The following is a 19,239-nucleotide window of genomic DNA, read 5'->3' on the forward strand; positions in this document are numbered from 1 at the left end:
TAGATTTAGATATTTTCTCACTTATATGATGGCAAAGTGCTCTCTCCCACAGCATAGCAACCTAGCAAAGTACATTTTTTCTTGCATCTCTCCTTCACCAGAAATTTGTTCCATTCAGAAAGAGGATTTTCAGCTTCGCCTCCATCCCCCTCCAAGCGTTTTTAGCTTTCATAAGTAGTAAGTGGGACTGCATTAGGGTGTTAGAACCCCCCCACAGATCATGCATGGAACTGTGAAGCATGTTATGCATACACATTGTAACAGGATTTTTAATAGCAATGAGCCATAAATAGACGCTTTAATATGTTATATATTTTGGATTTGACATTGGGGCCTCAGTGATCCAAATGGATGCACAGATCTGTTTAGGATGTGAACAGACAGTTCAAGCTTGGTGGTTTGAAGCATTTTGAACAAATTCAAATTAAACGCATAGAAAGAGGGAGAGCTGAACAGTCATCATACATCAGAGCAGTCAGACGCAAAGCGCGATGTCTGCTCGCACATCAGTCACTTGGAAATAAAGAATATTGTACTGCAGTGGTAAGCTAAGACAGTGTGTCGATCTCTTTCTGTCATAGATGAATCTGTGCATATGGATGTAAAGAAATAGGTTTAAGAGACCATAAGTCATGTAAACCTCAGATCAGTTCAATAAACAATTGCAAATACAGATTACAAAGTACATGTCCTTCCTTTTTTTTTAACTACCTGCAACATCTAGCTATATTCCTGGTATAGCTATATAGCTATATCAGGGATTGGTCAAACTCATGGGCAAATTTGGGAAGCTATTTTTAGGTGCTAAATGTGAGTAAATGTGTGTAATCTTAATTCAGAAACAACACATAAAGCCAGGTCTACTCCTAAAATAGCTCTACCCAGCAAACAACGCCTTAAGGACCTTTGTAGTAAGCCCACATTTTAATGAGATATTATACATACATTTAGGGGGAAAGTCCACTCATATTTATGTATACTTGTATTAATTACAGCCAGAGCCAATAGCATCACTTTCTTAAACCTCAGAGCTGTTTGTGTCATTCAGATTACATGTAAAATGTGATATATTTTGCGCAGAAGACAATAACAAAGGTTGCTGCTTGGGCTGGCAGAAAATATTACATAAGCATTAAGGAAGTCCCAATGATTTTTAAAAGTAAAAAAAGAAGCCGCAAAAAGAAACAGTAAGAGACAAGTCACAAATGATTTGAAAACTGTAAGAGAATACTGGTGTACACTGGCTGATGAAGCCAGTATCTGATTTGTAGCTAGCACTAAGGTAAAGGGCTTTTTCAAAGTTTTGAAGAAATCTACTATATTTAATACTTTATAAAAATTTAAAATACTTAGACAAGTCAAACCTTTCCCCAAGATAGAATCTTTGAATCCCAAGTCAACTGAAACATTTGATCTCTTCCTTGGGGTTTCTGCTTCTCATTCATAAAAGCACATATGTGAATTTAATTTATGAACAATCATGTAACGTTGCCACAGTTCTTTATTTAACTGCAAACTACACAAGCAGTCATCATGATGTCTTCTAATTTTGCAAACATTTCCAAATGTTGAGAGGTGTTATATCAACTCTTTAAGTCTTTACTATGTATGCTGTTAGTAAGCAATACAAATTTGATATAAATTTTAACTTTTAGTTTTATTTTCCTTACGTGATTCCTTATGTTAGGACCCCAGCCATGGGTTACAACATAAAAGGCCAGTACAAACTTTTCTGGAACTTTTAAAATAAATCGCATTAATCTACTTTCAGCACAGCCAGGAACAGAAGGAGAACGGACTTTCCGTAATGTCACTGTTTGAATAAAAACCCTGTGTTTCAACAAACAGATCTCTTTCCATGCGGATCCCCACGGGAACCTGGACAGGAGAAGCACCAAAGAGGTATGTCTCTTTGCTGACAAGCAAACATAACTCTTCAAACTGGATCCAAGAGTGTCATGTGATCACATGATCATATGCAACAAAGTTAAGTAATGACTTGCTGTTCGAGTATCCGGTATTCATTCATATAAAGGGTGTAATGAGACAAGCGTGGCTTGACTTTTCTTCTGAGGCTTCCAGAAGCAGCCGTAATCGAAGGGGATTTCACCCACGGCCTGGAAAAGAAGGGCAGGACTGCATCGCACGCCTTCCTACATGTACGTCCAGGTACCGAGAGCTACCCCGTCGAATCGCGGCCACTCAGGGAGCGGAACGTGCCTTTGTTGTACGGTTTGGCTGGGCCAGCTAAAAGCCCTTCCCCACAGCTACAGAGGTTAGCTGCAAGCTAACTCTTTGTTTCCTTCAACGCCCAGGACAACTTCTCCTCAGCACGGTTCACGCAAGAGGTAGTGTTTGGGCAGAGAAGATTAGTTTAGAGTTAAATAATCTAAATAATGTTCATTTAATGACATCTGTTTTTGTTTGTGTTGAGAAACACAGTTAATGACGTGTTCCGTGTTGTGCTTTTAAAGTTCAGACAAACTTTATTTAAAGGGTGGTTTTTAAACAAAGAAGATCAGCCATAACGCGCTGTCCACACTTATGCATTTCAACCCTTTTATTTGTGGTATTTTATAGGCATGTGCTTGATTCTGATAACAAGCTATGAGCTTCTATTGTTAGCTCCAACCGCTAACGGCTAAGAAACGACTAAGTAAATGATCTTCAGCTTTATGAGTCAGCTGAAGATCATTTACCCAGAAAGGTTGTTAGTTTACAATCTAGGGAATAATATTCCTCTAAATATTATTTTACTAAACATGATAACTAAACACCATTAAGACCCATTTATCCAAAAGGTTTGTTTTTTATTTAAAACAATGTTTCCTTAAATATTATTTTATTATTTCTTTAATCATATTTCTTTAATTATCATTTTAATAAATAAAGGCAGCTAATTAAACACCATTGAGAATTAGTTGTCCAGAAGATTGGTTTTATTCATTAAATCATTCTTTAAAATGTTATTTTATGAAAATAATGATTTATCTGATCTTGCATTGTGAATGGTTGTCTGAAGGTATACCAATTATTGCCTAAGTTAGTTCCAAGACTAACTTAACTTTATTTCCAGATTCTTCAAGATAATCCTTAGTTCTCAAACATAAACATTGCATGGTAATATTGCATCACTCTTTGATTCACTTGTTTATATTGTACATAGACTTCCTTCTTTCTTCATTTTGCTTGGTTGTTTAGTTGGGTTGTTTTAGCATAGTAAAGAGTTTGTTGATTGAAATATGTTTGACTTTGAGTTGACTTATTTTTGTTAATAAATTCTTGTAGTAAGAAATTGTGTGAATTCATTGTGTGTGTGCAGAGTTTTGCTATTCAATAATGCCAGAGCTTGGCTCATCCCTTTCAATTTTGTCCTAATACTACCGCCTTATAGGCCTGGTATTCACAGGACAACCCTTAACAGACCAAAGTCTGTATTAATATGAAATATTAAATAATATATTCATATTCATAATCACAACACTTAGGTACAGTATCATCCAAAACTGAAAACAGGACTTTTTATAACCAAATTGTCCCTTGTGTTTTCGTCAACAAGCCATGTAGCATAAATGTGGAAGAAGGTATTCTGGCCAGATGATAGCAAAAATGAACTTTCTAGCCAACATACTAGTTTGTGTGGCAGAAAACAAACTAATAATGTTTCATTTTATTCTATGGGATGTTGATATTTGTTGGAAATTACATGAAAAAAGCACATAGTTTCCAACCTACTGAAAGGAAAAATAGATCAAGACATATTAGTGGTACTTGTGTTTCTGTTGTGGAAATTCAATGCAATTATTCCATAAAAACCTGAAAACTGCTCAAATCTGCAAATTATTTTAGCATTAGTGAGTTTTTCATCATTTTTAGCCAAAGTTATAAAAAACCATTGTGGAAGGTTCAAAGTGCCACGGGAGCTCTAAGACAACAGCTTTCAGACCCCCGGTTTTGATCAAAGCACGTTAAATTGCTAGAGAGGACCAGCCAAAGTCCAGAACTACATCTAACTGTGTTTCTGTGGCCAGACTTGAAAATTAATGCTTACAAATTCTCTTCATTCAATCTGACTGAGTTTTACAAATTAATTTTTCAACTTTCACTACTTGATGCTGCAAAACGGGTGACAAGAGGCCAAGTATCCATAGTTTTTGTGTCAGACCACCAGGTGCTACAAAGATAGGCTATACTTTCCTTTTTCTGAACAAAATGATTCTGTTTATAACTAATCTACAGGGGTTGGACAGTGAACCTGAAACACCTGCCATTTTAGTGTGGGAGGTTTCATGGCTAAATTGGACCAGCCTGGTAGCCAGTCTTCATTGATTGCACATTGCACCAGTAAGAGCAGAGTGTGAAGGTTCAATTAGCAGGGTAAGAGCACAGTTTTGCTCAAAATATTGAAATGCACACAACATTATGGGTGACATACCAGAGTTCAAAAGAGGACAAATTGTTGGTGCACATCTTGCTGGCGCATCGGTGACCAAGACAGCAAGTCTTTGTGATGTATCAAGTGCCACGGTATCCAGGGTAATGTCAGCATACCACCAAGAAGGACGAACCACATCCAACAGGATTAACTGTGGACGCAAGAGGAAGCTGTCTGAAAGGGATGTTCAGGTGCTAACCCGGATTGTATCCAAAAAACATAAAACCATGGCTGCCCAAATCACGGCAGAATTAAATGTGCACCTCAACTCTCCTGTTTCCACCAGAACCGTCCGTCAGGAGCTCCACAGGGTCAATATACACGGCCGGGCTGCTATAGCCAAACCTTTGGTCACTCATGCCAATGCCAAACGTCAGTTTCAATGTTGCAAGGAGTGCAAATCTTGGGCTGTGGACAATGTGAAACATGTATTGTTCTCTGATGAGTCCACCTTTACTGTTTTCCCCACATCCAGGAGAGTTACGGTGTGGAGAAGCCCCAAAGAAGCGTACCACCCAGACTGTTGCATGCCCAGAGTGAAGCATGGGGGTGGATCAGTGATGGTTTGGGCTGCCATATCATGGCACTTCCTTGGCCCAATACTTGTGCTAGATGGGTGCATCCCTGCCAAGGACTACCGAACCATTCTTGAAGACCATGTGCATCCAATGGTTCAAACATTGTACCCTGAAGGCGGTGCCGTTTATCAGGATGACAATGCACCAATACACACAACAAGACTGGTGAAAGATTGGTTTGATGAACATGAAAGTGAAGTTGAACATCTCCCATGGCCTGCACAGTCACCAGATCTAAATATTATTGAGCCACTTTGGGGTGTTTTGGAGGAGCGAGTCAGGAAACGTTTTCCTCCACCAGTATCACGTAGTGACCTGGCCACTATCCTGCAAGAAGAATGGCTTAAAATCCCTCTGACCACAGTGCAGGACTTGTATATGTCATTCCCAAGACGAATTGACGCTGTATTGACCGCAAAAGGAGGCCCTACACCATACTAATAAATTATTGTGGTCTAAAACCAGGTGTTTCAGTTTCATTGTCCAACCCCTGTATTTCTGTCACATAATATAGAAATACAAACCACTAAAGTTAATGATTTTAATACAGAAAAGTGTAAAAAAAAGTTCAAGCAGTTTAAATACTTTTGCAAGTATGTGTTTGCAAATGTGACTTAGTACCTTTAAAAAATCCCAGAACAATCTTTAGCTGTCACATCAGATTTTAGTTCCTACCTCGTACTCAAACTCCTCTGTTCTCTCTCCATCAGCTGCGACAGGGGAGAGGTAGTCGGTACCTTCATAGTAATCTTGGTCCATTGTATGAAGAGAATGACAGCTGTCAGGACAGAAAGGGACATAAAGAAAGAGGGTGTAAGACAGACAGAGAGAGAGAGAGAGAGACAAAAAGACAGAGAAAGGTTGAGATTTGAAAACTAGTGGGATCATTTTCTTTTATTTTCTTTCAAGACATTTCTCAAACTCAAAATCTCAAAGTGACAACATTTTGTCGCTTTTGTCTCAGCTGTAAAATGAAGAATAAAAGATCAGTGAAAGGCTTTTCCTGCAGTCATAGAACATGATAAAAGTACAGCCTTGTGTTAATAACAGCATATCCACACTGTAATTTACTTCATGCTTTTGACAGACAACCCTGCTCCCCCAGACTCTACGGTGTAATTCTACTATCCCTCCTTCAGTCACTGAACAAAACTCTATTGTGGGGGTCTAACTAAATGTGTGGCAGCTTTGGCGCCACACAGGATAATCACTGTAGATAAACATGACAAAAAATAAATTGTTAAAAAATGCAAATGATGTGTCCATTTAAATATGCCGGCCTGTTTATTAAGTTAAAACCTGCAAATGTTTTTCCTGCTAAATAATGTTCCTACGTGGCAGTTGGAGAAGGTGTGAAAAATACAATTACAGTTTGACAATCTAGCCTCAACATATGATGCCAACTATTTATATCTGTCTATAAAATCTATAAAGTTTGCTGTTTATTGGATGATGCACCGGAGCTCAGAAGATGAGAAAGAAAATGTTAATTTATGGGACACATTGATTAAGTTTGGATTTAGCCTTCGGCTGTTGCATTTAGTTGCCTATTTTTTTAATTGGCCTTTAATCACCCTGTAAACCTTACCTGAGTCCAAATTGAACCAGCTCCAGTTACGGCTGAATGCTCCTCTGGGGAATTCTGGTTTTATGATATGTGCATAAATCCATGTTTTTTGATTGGGTCATGTCTACTAGTTTATTGGTAGTATACAGCACTGACCATGTTGCTGAATTTTATTGATCTTTTACACAGATGGAGAATCCATCTGGGCTTTTATCTCTGGATATTTAACAAAGTTCCAAATTTCAAATTATGACACACACCCATGTTTTAAGAAGTTTATTGTGCTTGGAATTAATTATCCTCTAAGCTTGATGAAGATTACATTGTAATTTCCCAGTCTTCCTCTGCTATTGTATTGTAACGCTCCCTGGAGAGGAAACCTAGATATTCCTTTATGCTTAAAGTTTCTTTTTCACAGCGTTCTGCTCCTGTGAGGTAAACCAAAAATAAACTCAAATTACAAGGACAGAATAATGAACCAGTTCCTTGTTGTTTGTGAGGAAAATCCTACAGTTCATACTTAAAATCCATTTTCCTTTGCTAAGCTTTTATTTCACAAGTACCAAAAGAAAGACAAACGACTTTGAGTAAATGAAAAACTTACTTTCTATTTGATATTTGATCAGAACTGATGCTTTCAATGTCTAAACTCCTCAACGTTTTTCACATTTTACAACCACAAACTTGTGGATAAATTAATGCATAATAGCATAGAATTGAGAATTAAAAGGTAAAACATTGATGACTTTTAAAATCAGATTTGTCTTCTTAAAAATCATGTAATCAATAATGTAAAAATGGATGATCACATCTACTGATCTCTTCAGTAGAGTAAGTGGTGATGAAAGTACCAAATGCACTTTGAAGTAATTAATAAAATATTATTCCTCTATACCTAAATTATGAATTTAATATCTGAACATATAAATATTGTTCTAAATAAAGATTTTGTACTATAAACAATCCTTAACCACATTTAAGAAGAGAGAGTGTTGCCTAAGATGTATACTTGATGAATGAAGATAACAGCGATGACATTAACTATAATTTTGATACAAAAAAGGACATGTTTCTCTTCTACGAGGCAGTTATGGAGAGCTTATTATGGTTCAGCATACAGGCTTGGTATGTCTGTGCCACTAAAAAATAAGCACTCCTATGTAATTAAAACAGCCACAAAAATGATCTGAGAGTAAGATTATCAGACCACTATTTGAAGAATTAGTGCTGAAAACTGCACCAAAAATCCTGGTTGACCCAACCCATGTTCTCCATTATGATGATGATCTGCATCCTTCAGGCAAGAGATTCATGCTGGCAAAATCTTGTTATGATTCTGGCACGTCTGCTCTACCCTGTCTCCCTGGATGCAATCAGCAGATTAGATCCACCTGGTGGCTGCGGCTGTGCAGTGCAATCTGTGGAATGCCAAGCACCTGTGTCTTCCCTGATATATACTGACTCTGACAAGCAGACGGTGCCAGATTTTTGAAAGCCATCCTGTGAGTAGATATCCAGCGTTCCTTCCTGTTTGATCATTGTTCTTGACCTTGCCTTGCCTTTTGGATTTATGCCTCTGCCTGCTCCCTGTCGGACTGTTTGGATTTTGGTTTTTGCGACCCTGTTTCCTGCATCTGGTTTATGCCTCTGCCTGCCCCTTGCCTGACGCCTCTTGTTCCGATCGTTGACCCTGTTTCTGTCCTTGGATTATTGAGCCAGCCTAGCCCTCGGATTATTCAGCCTGGAGTCACTTCTTACCTGTGGTGTGGAGATCACCGCCTGCCACCCACTGAGGTTTCCCCTCTGAGTTTCAAGTTCCACTCAAGACAAAAGCAGTGATTCCTGGAAGCTGTGAGGAGTGTTACCTGTGTGACGTTTTCCTGTGGCTGAATAAACCTTTTAAACTTTCAGTACTGTGTCTGGCTGAATCTTGGGTCCGCCTTTTTCTGATTCATAGCAAATCTTATATAAGTCATTTGTCCCCTTGTCATCAAAAATGCAGAACAAGGGTGGGGCAGGTATTTAAACCTCTCTTCTCAGTGTTATAACTGGCTCTAACAACACAGTAGGATTTAGACAGGTTTAGTATGCAGGTGGCCATCTATTTTTAATCTTTTAAATTGTTGTTTACAATTCATGTATTTTTCTAATGTTGACTTTCATGTTTTAAGTTTAATTTCAAACTGTCTTTTATTGTTGATATTTGATTGTTGAATTGCACCTGTATCTGTATCTATGTTTAGTGCAGCTTCACTTGGTCAAAACCAGGGACAATAAAAGTGAATTGAATTGATCTAGCCCGACGCATATAGAGTGACAATAGTCCAGATAAGAGGTGATAAAAGCATGAAAATCCTTCTCGAGATCCTTAAAAGCTTGACTTAATGATAGTACTTATCTGTTTGTCCAACTTAAGAGAGCTATCCAAACACCCAAATTCCTCGCTACAGAGTGAATGCAAGCAGTTAAAGGACTGAGAACGTCAGATGCACTGGGGGTGGGAGAATTAGATTTTCCAAACCAGATGACTTCAGACTTCTTTTTATTAAAGTTTAGGAAATGTTACTACATCCAGGTTTTAATTTCAGCCAGAAAGTTTAATATAGGTGCCAGTCCATTACTGCTACTTAGTTTAAGTGGCATACAGGTCCTTCTCAAAATATTAGCATATTGTGATAAAGTTCATTATTTTCCATAATGTCATGATGAAAATTTAACATTCATATATTTTAGATTCATTGCACACTAACTGAAATATTTCAGGTCTTTTATTGTCTTAATATGGATGATTTTGGCATACAGCTCATGAAAACCCAAAATTCCTATCTCACAAAATTAGCATATCATTAAAAGGGTCTCTAAACGAGCTATGAACCTAATCATCTGAATCCATGAGTTAACTCTAAACACCTGCAAAAAATTCCTGAGGCCTTTAAAACTCCCAGCCTGGTTCATCACTCAAAACCCCAATCATGGGTAAGACTGCCGACCTGACTGCTGTCCAGAAGGCCACTATTGACACCCTCAAGCAAGAGGGTAAGACACAGAAAGACATTTCTGAACGAATAGGCTGTTCCCAGAGTGCTGTATCAAGACACCTCAGTGGGAAGTCTGTGGGAAGGAAAGAGTGTGGCAGAAAACGCTGCACAACGAGAAGAGGTGACCGGACCCTGAGGAAGATTGTGGAGAAGGGCCGATTCCAGACCTTGGGGGACCTGCGGAAGCAGTGGACTGAGTCTGGAGTAGAAACATCCAGAGCCACCGTGCACAGGCGTGTGCAGGAAATGGGCTACAGGTGCCGCATTCCCCAGACTTGGGCTACAGAGAAGCAGCACTGGACTGTTGCTCAGTGGTCCAAAGTACTTTTTTCGGATGAAAGCAAATTCTGCATGTCATTCGGAAATCAAGGTGCCAGAGTCTGGAGGAAGACTGGGGAGAAGGAAATGCCAAAATGCCAGAAGTCCAGTGTCAAGTACCCACAGTCAGTGATGGTCTGGGGTGCCGTGTCAGCTGCTGGTGTTGGTCCACTGTGTTTTATCAAGGGCAGGGTCAATGCAGCTAGCTATCAGGAGATTTTGGAGCACTTCATGCTTCCATCTGCTGAAAAGCTTTATGGAGATGAAGATTTCATTTTTCAGCACGACCTGGCACCTGCTCACAGTGCCAAAACCACTGGTAAATGGTTTACTGACCATGGTATCACTGTGCTCAATTGGCCTGCCAACTCTCCTGACCTGAACCCCATAGAGAATCTGTAGGATATTGTGAAGAGAACGTTGAGAGACTCAAGACCCAACACTCTGGATGAGCTAAAGGCCGCTATCGAAGCATCCTGGGCCTCCATAAGACCTCAGCAGTGCCACAGGCTGATTGCCTCCATGCCACGCCGCATTGAAGCAGTCATTTCTGCAAAAGGATTCCCGACCAAGTATTGAGTGCATAACTGCACATGATTATTTGAAGGTTGACGTTTTTTGTATTAAAAACACTTTTATTTTATTGGTTGGATGAAATATGCTAATTTTGTGAGATAGGAATTTTGGGTTTTCATGAGCTGTATGCCAAAATCATCCGTATTAAGACAATAAAAGACCTGAAATATTTCAGTTAGTGTGCAATGACTCTAAAATATATGAATGTTAAATTTTCATTATGACATAATGGAAAATAATGAACTTTATCACAATATGCTAATATTTTGAGAAGGACCTGTATAACCTAATCCTGCTTTAAACTTCTCCACTACTGGATCCCTGACCTGCGTGCCGGTTTCCTTGGTCTTCGTGATGATGTACTCATGCGCTACTGTTCTCTAACAAACTTCTGAGGTCTGAGTGTATTGATACAGACATTACATTACCCACAGGTGAACTTAATTTACCAATTAGATCGTGTCTAAAGACAACTAATATCTCTGGATTTTTCTTCGGGGTATTAGAGTAAATCGGGATGAGTAAAGATTCATGCCCTACCTTTTGTATTTTTTATTAGTAAAAAATGTGGAAAAACTACATATTCTTTTCCTTCCATTTTACAGTTATGACCTACTTTTGACATATAACATCAAAGTCAATTTTCCATTCATTGAAATATGTACTTCTAAGGTGATAAGATCTGAAAAAAAAAATTCAAGAGCTATTAATTCTTTTGCAAGGGACTGTTAAATAAAACAAGGTCTGTATTGTACATACCTGTCAGACAGCAGGAAAGGACAGACGTCAGGCACAGGAGGGGTCGAAGGCTGGAGCTTTGCCAGTGCCATGATGTGTTCAAAGGTGATGTCGGTCTGAGTGCACACGTCCACCACATGGATTTCCTGAGGGGGGCCGTGGGGGTGGCCGCTGTGGGTACGCCTGATGACCTGCACCACGACGGGGTCCTTGGCAGCTCGGAAGGCCTCCACACTCTCCTCATGGCTGGATTTGGACAACTCCTTCCCGTTGACCTGAAAATGGCGGATAAAAGATCACACACATCTTAACTACAGTATTCAAACAGTTTTATTTTGACTGAATTGCCACAGAAATGGTTGGATTCAACTTTTGTCATGTGTGATTGAAACATTGCTTCAACAGTTTTCTTGACTACAACTTTACATTTGCGGTGTGCGTAGATGCATTCAGATAGAATAATCAGTCTCCCTTTTTTAATCCCTTTAAAGTCTTCTCAACAGACAATCAAAGAGAAATCTGCACCAATTCAAGACACATACAAAACAGAGTTTGATGCAACATTATCAGAAGATTAGATCAAAGCCCAAATGGCTTCTGTTCACTCATTCCATCTTCACCCTCATCTCCACAAAATGAACAGGATTTTCAGTCAGAATGAAAACCATTTGTGCTGCAGCTGGCTCACATAAAGAAAATCATAGCTTCATTTAGCCCAGAAATTTCTCTGAAGGCGAAACCTTAAATCTGGAATACCTCGGGAGAGTTTGCTTTAGAAGAATTGCTGAAAGCAGAGATTATAATTTAGATAACCAAAAAAAAGTAAGTCAAAGGCAGCATAATTATAAATGGTGGTTGATTTAAATGTGCCTTCAGAGCAAAGCATTTTCCTCACAAAGCAAGGTGAAGAACGGTAAAAAAAAAAAAAAAAAAAACAGCTAAAGAAACTATTTACATTCACATGCGTTACATGAAGAAAGAGGGCACAGCTGCAAAAAGTCATAATCAGCACTGCTTTGGGGCAAGGATTGAAAATCTCTTTAAAATGCATCATTTTAGCAGAAACAAAAATACATCATCTCACTAGAACAAACTGACCTAAATTCACAGTCGAGAGCTACTGACACAGAAACCAGCAGGGGAGCTTTGTGTATTTTAGACTTAAGAAATTCCACAACTAATCATTTGTTCATGCCCATCACAAAAACACATCTGAGGGATTTAAACCCAGTGAGAAATGGCTCAGCAAGGTATAAAGTATGTTTTAAAACATCCTGGCATAAATGATCCCTAGATTCCAGCTCAACAGGAACTGTTTCAGATGTTTTCTGATTAATCCCAAAAACCGGCCAACTCCACATATTAGATTAGATCATTTCTGACCATGACCAGTTTAGGATTAGGTTTTTAAAAACGCTACTATCATGGATTTATTAACATTTCTTCATGTTTATTGATTTTTTCTTTTAAGATTTTTTTGGTGCTACTGGCCTTTATTGTACAGTAATCAGACAGGAAAGAGGGTGTAGAGAAAAGGGGAAGACATGAAGCAAATGGCCCTGTCTCGGACCCTAAACCAGGACATCTGCATTGAGGACTACAGCCTCCACAGATGGTGCGTGTGCTCCTCTAACTGAGCCACCAGCGCCCTGCTTCAAGTTTATTAATGGTATTAAATTATTATGTTTTGACTGACCAACATTTCCAACTTAACATGCAGTCTACTAATTTTCCTTGGGAGCTGAAAAAAAATGCTAACATTTTATGAGAATAAGGTTTGATGTAGAGATGTATGGTGGAATAGTTATTAGCACTGTTGCCTTTCAGCATTAAGATCTATTACCAATGACAATAAACATTTTATTACCCATTTGCTTTTTATATATCTATCAAAGGCCAGTCAGTCAGTCATTTTCTACCGCTTCTTCCATAGTGGGTCATGGCGAAGCTGGTGCCTATCTTCAGCAGTCTTTAGGCGGGAGGCGGGGTACACCCTGGACAGGTCGCCAGTCCATTGCAGGGAAACACAGTCATTCATGCCTAAGGGCAATGTAGAGAGACCAATTAACCTAACAGTCATGTTTTTGGACTGTGGGAGGAAGCCGGAGAACATGCAAACTGCATGCAGAACGACCCCTGGCCGGAACTCGAACCTGGGACCTTCTTGCACGCAAGGCAACCGTGCAGCCCCTTATCAAAGGTAAAAAATTATTAAGATCTGATCTGTTTAAGGTCTATCCATCCTATTTTGCAGAGAAGTGTATCTGGACTTTTTAGACCATCACATGGACACCTCGCAGTGGGAACCTTTAAGCTCTAAGTGTGTTCTCACAGCTGAAACTGATTGGAAGAGAATAGCAAAACAGACCTAGGCCAGAAAAAAAATGACACAATGGGCTAAATAAACTTTAAGATACAAGAAAAAAATATTTTTAAAACTAAGTTTGATTAGTAAATATGTGTAGTACAGTTGTGGAAATGCAGACTAAGAAGTTTCACTTTTGAAGTTCATAAAATCATCAGAAAACCCTTTTTTCAGTTTGTAAGCCCAGAAAATTTTGTTTGTTTAATTAGACAGACAGACAGACAGACAGACAGACAGACAGACAGACAGACGTCCGGCCAGAGCTATGAGTTCGTTTTAAAAAAAGAGAAAAGAACTAACGATGTCTTTAAATGATAACATACCAGACAAGATACAGTTTGGTTTAACATGTTTCTTGTGGTTTATACTTCATAAAGCTGGATCTCCAGTGACTCACTGGTCTCAAAGCCTGACTGTCGTAGTGTTGAGCTGGTAACTGTGATCCTTGAACAATTATGAATTCACAGAAATCAGCGAAATTGTTGGACTACATTTCCAACCAGAAGCAGAAGCACATGCAGAACTGTTTATGAGCCGTTAACAGGAGCCTGCAATGTAAATTTTTTATTCCTTAATGGTGGAGCTGGAATTCATATGTGGGATTGGAGACACAACAGTGATTCAGCCAGCATGCAGTTTGGTAAAACAGGATGGGACACAGGAGTCAAGCTGGCTAGTTGGAAATACTCAAGAGGTGTCTACTGGGGGAGACTGACTCAGTGGGAAGAGTTGTTATCTTGCAATCTAAAAGCTGTGGGTACGATTCCACCTTCCTCCTGTCACATGTCATTGTACCCATGGACAAGGCATTTAATCACAAGTTCCCTATCGATCTGTGTATTGGCGTATGAATGTATGCGTGTTTGTGAGTGTGACTGGGGGAAGTGGCTGTAGTGTACAGCGCTTTGAGTGTTGATATGTACATTGTGCACATCTTTTCCTGTTTTTCTTTCAATACTCCACTCGTATCCCCTGAGACTAAGTGAGGCTCTACTAGGGACATTTTATTTTCTGAGCTGTAACAGTGCTCATGTAAACCTCCTTTAGCTCTAGTTATGTCTGACCTGCTCCATCGCATCCCGAGGTGACCTTTGTTTGCCGTGAAGTTGCATTAATCACCTGGGTGGGAGATAAACTGGGTCAACAGCACTCCAGTGGAACTGCAGAGCTTTTTGGAGAAAAAAAATAAAACAAAAGGTGTAGTTGCATAGCCTTCCTTAGCCCCTCCTTTTCTCATTTGCTTTCATTCTGCTTTATTTTCTGGCGAATCAGCAGGTTTTAAAACTGCAACATTTATTTTAGACTTCAGTAGTGCATTAAAGTTACATGGAACATTATAATAATTAGCTTTGACTGTCCTTTTTTCCTTCTTTCTTTCTTTGTGTTTGTGTCTCCTGCTCCACAGCGTAATCCTACAACAGCTAGCCTGGTGGAAACAAAGGAGTCGGAGCAGACAAATGAGGTAGCCTATGGCGTTTGACAGATTCCAAGAAAAATGATCACATTTCCCAGCTCTCCCTCTGGTACTGACTGTCCGGTCTAGTCTCCTCCTCCTCCAAGCCACACTGCTCCAGAATCGTACTTGACAGCCACAATAAAACCAGCAAATATGTAAAGGAGAAGAGGAGAAGGAAGAGGATTGTTTTGTTTCTTTATGTACTCATTTCATCGAAGCCAGATGGAACAAGTAATCCCAAATAAAAATAGGAATATTAAGTAGTCTTAAGTCCTGCATGATGGACTTTGCCATCTTTGCTTTGCCCCCTTGAATGCAATAAACCTAGGGAAGCTGTCAGGATATGTAAAAATGTCTCACAGATGGGAAGGATGATGGCTTCAAATTTAAAGTCAGGTTCATAGGGGAGATCTGATTTTAGCTCTGCAAAACACATCATCAAGTCAGGTTTTTGTTTTTGCTAAATTCTTTCTTTCTACTTGCTGTTTTCCCCATTATTAATACGCCATCTGTCAAAAGAATAGTTTATAAATTTTGAAGTGAGATTATAAGCTCTTTTATGTCTTACTTGCTGTCTAACTCTCCTAACGGCCAATCACAGAGGGATATAGACCGAACGGGGAGATTTGTCGTATTACACTACTCCCCAAAAACGGTTTTAGCAAACACCTTTACTATAACATAATATTCATATACAAAAGAGAAAATTACAACCAATGTATTAAAACAGTAAATAAATTAGTCAATAATTAAATAACTCCTAATAATAGATTGCTAAAAACACAGGCACTGTTTAAATAATTGTTTTATTGGAACGAAACTTTTCCAGTGAGATTAGCTCAGATATTTTGAGTTAAGTTTGCAGAGTACTCCAGATGGGCAGCAAAACTGAATCCTGGTCTCCCCAAGAACCTTTCAAATCAGGGCCATCCTGTGAGCACCGCTTTGAGTTCTCAAACAAAACTGCTCAGCCTTAGCATACAAATCACAACGAAGACTGAGGCAAGTACAACATGAAATAAGCATTAAAGCACACTGATACACTGTATTCGAAAACTGCAGACATTTGGTTGAGGCACTCATATAAAGAACACCATAATCAAGTCAAACAGCAGTTGACACAAGGGGTTTATGGGCCCTGTGGTAGAAGCAGGATTTGTTAAAGTAGCAGAAGCCAAGCTTTACCCTCAGTCTGTGGACCAAATTAGCAAGGTGTGCTTTAAAAGATACAACTTGATTTAGAATAAGACCCAAGTATCTATAACTGAAGACAGACTATTGGTTTTCCTTAGGCAAACGTAGTTATTCAAACACTTAAGAAAATACTTTGAATTTTGGGCTGCATGGTGGCGCAGTTGGTTGCACTGTTGCCTTGCAGCAAGAATGTCCTGGGTTTGATTCCCAGCCTGGGGTCTTTCTGCATAGAGTTTGCATGTTCTCCCCGTGCATGTGTGGGTTCTCACCGGGTACACTGGCTTCCTCCCACAGTCCAAAGACATGCCTGTTAGGTTAATTGGTAACTCTAAATTGCCCTTAGGTGTATGAATGAGTGTGTGCGTGGTTGTTTGTGTGTTGCCCTGCGACGGACTGGCGACCTGTCCAGGGTGTACCCTGCATCTCGCCCTTTGACTGCTGGAGATAGGCACCAGCTCCCCCGCGACCCACTATGGAATAAGCGGTAGAAAATGACTGACTGACTATGAATTTTGGTATGCAAACTCCTCGCAGCCTGCATTGAGTTTGCATGTTCTCCCCGTGCATGCGTGGGTACTCCAGCTTCCTCCCACCGTCCAAAAACATGAATATTAGGCTAATTGATTTCTCTAAATTGCCCTTAGGCGTGAATGGGTGTGTGCGTGGTTGTTTGTCCTCTGTGTGTCTGTGTTGCCCTGCGATGGACTGGCGACCTATCCAGGGTGTACCCTGCCTCCCGTCCATAGACTGTTGGAGATAGGCACCAGCTTCACCGCAACCCACTATGGAAGAAGCGGTAGAAAATGACAGACTGACTGATGACTGACCAAGAATTTTGTTTTGTCTGCCTTTAAGTACCTGCAGACGTGAGTAAACTGTATTAAAAGCAGTTTGTAAAAACTCTAAAGCCTGAGTAAAAGAGGAAGCACAGCATTGAAGTAGCTCATCAACACAAAAATAGTACATTGCATTTGGCAGACCCTCATTTCAAATATGCTTAATTATCCCTCTGAAATGGCAGAAAGGTTCCAAAAACACAAAATACCATTGTGAAAACAAATATGGAAAGACATTTTGGATTCATGAAAACATTCTGGCTAACAAAATCATTTGCAACAAATTATTTAGCAGCTGCAGCCTTCAGAAGATCCAAAAGCAGCCTCATAGCTGCTTCATGTCCCTAACTGCTCCATCTGCACTGAGTCAATATGAATTATCTTATCGCTCTGGAACCCAACAATGGCATTTACTCAAGAGAGATCACTTGTTCAACGATTGGGAAGGCAGTTGATCAGGTAAATGTGAAGTTGGAAGGAAATAGAATGCTGGGATGGGAATGCTGGATCAAGACACATCTGCTGGCTGTTTGCACGGGGATATGCAGCAGCTGTTGCCAGGAGAGAAATGTGTTTTCATTCGAAGCCCCCGAGACGAGCACCAGCGTCCCAACAACAAATGCAGTAAACCAGCTTAGCAGAGAGTCACAGAAGATTCAATGCACTTTTTTTCTGTTTCCTCAATTGAATTTCTCAGTTTTCTCAATTTTCTTTGCCAAAAAACAAAAAAACAAAAAAAATTGGGTCATTGTGACAGATGAGAAGTGAGTGTTGACTCTGGTAAATGTCTAACAAAAGTTAAGGATGTTCTGAGCTGTTGCTAAACTACAGACCTAACTTTGGCAAAAATCACTTTCTTTTCCAATCAACGTGCTCATTCTCTGAGGCTGCTGTTGCCTACAGCCAAACACGGTTCTGGCGATGCTCTCTCCTCAGTTCCATCTTATCATTTATCCTCCAGGTAAGAAGACAAGCACAGTGGAACAAACATGAAGCAGGTTTGTGCCTTTCTTCAGGTTCCTCCTTTATCATTGCTGCTGTCTCATCAACCGCTGCCTTCCTATCAATATCGCCAGTGACCGGGGGGCAGAACGTAGTGATGGTGGTTGGAAAGTGCAGTCCGTTTATCTGTTAACATGACAACTTCAGCCACATCTGATGCTGCTCAGACTGCTTTTTTGTGGCAGAGGGGAAAGACACCGCCGGCAGCATCCAGGGGATCACAGATAGAAGTGATTAATTTACTTCCTCTGCAAAGAGAGAAAGCCAGCCTCAGGCAGTAGACACTAATAGTCCATTAGCTCTATGCCCCTGAAATAAATGCATGCTATAACTTTGTGGTTTGCATGTAGCCCTATGAATCTTAATGAATTGTTTTTGTCTTTGAATTTAAAGTTTATGATGTGATCAGGACTTTAGCAGCACCTTATGTTTGTCTTTTTTCAGCCTTGAGTGTTGTGTACAGGTGGTAAACCTCTGTTACAGACAGCCTGCTGTATCTGCTGAGCACTGTCACCTGCTGGTTTGAGTGGCATCCTGCAGAGATGCAAGTGTGTACAAGCAGATGGAGAAAGTTAAATATGTAGGTCATCCAGCCCCAGGAACGCTGAGCTTACAGCTGCCAGTTAAAATCCTGATCCAGCTCATCTTTTGGGAAAATGCAACATGACCCCTCACTGTTAGGGTCTGCTCAGCCGTGAGGAGCCCTCAGATGGACTAGTTGGAGTTATGACAGATGATGTCAGGGTCTTAGGGTTGCATTTTTTCCCTTCACTTTCTTTCCTCTTGTTAATTAAGTCAAGCCAGGTTTTCATTTGTGTCCTTGTTTGGTGAGCTATTTTCCCAGTTGTTGATGTCTGCTAACCTCTGCCATGTGTGTAGGTTTGCAATTGTTTTACATAGAAATGCAAAATCCAAAATAGAGATGGACTGTCAAAAACCAGATGACCAGAATTGAGAGATCTTAAGCTTGATCAGCCTGGAGGTGACCAGCAGGATGGAATCTCAAAAATTACATCTTTTTCTGACCAGTGAGCACAGCTCCTCAAGAAACTCTTTGCCACAGGATGATTAAGCATGGACTCAATACCATCTCTCATCTTGGATAATCTTCCATGTTGATAAAATATGTACACTTT

General features: G+C 39.9%; 1 protein-coding gene across 1 annotated transcript in view; it reads right to left on the reverse strand.

The window, feature by feature from the left end:
• The window catches only part of LOC124877994 (PDZ domain-containing RING finger protein 4-like), a 98,023-nt gene that overhangs the window by 24,951 nt on the left and 53,833 nt on the right, over nucleotides 1–19,239 (reverse strand). The window contains exons 2-3 of the mRNA XM_047381708.1: nucleotides 11,272–11,525; nucleotides 5,689–5,791 (exon numbers count right to left, since the gene is read on the reverse strand). Of these exons, the coding sequence (XP_047237664.1) occupies nucleotides 5,689–5,791; nucleotides 11,272–11,525 (357 nt within the window). The remainder of the gene's footprint in view (nucleotides 1–5,688; nucleotides 5,792–11,271; nucleotides 11,526–19,239) is intronic.

Source organism: Girardinichthys multiradiatus, chromosome 2 (assembly GCF_021462225.1).
Source record: "Girardinichthys multiradiatus isolate DD_20200921_A chromosome 2, DD_fGirMul_XY1, whole genome shotgun sequence".
NCBI classification, from domain to species: Eukaryota; Metazoa; Chordata; class Actinopteri; order Cyprinodontiformes; family Goodeidae; genus Girardinichthys; species Girardinichthys multiradiatus.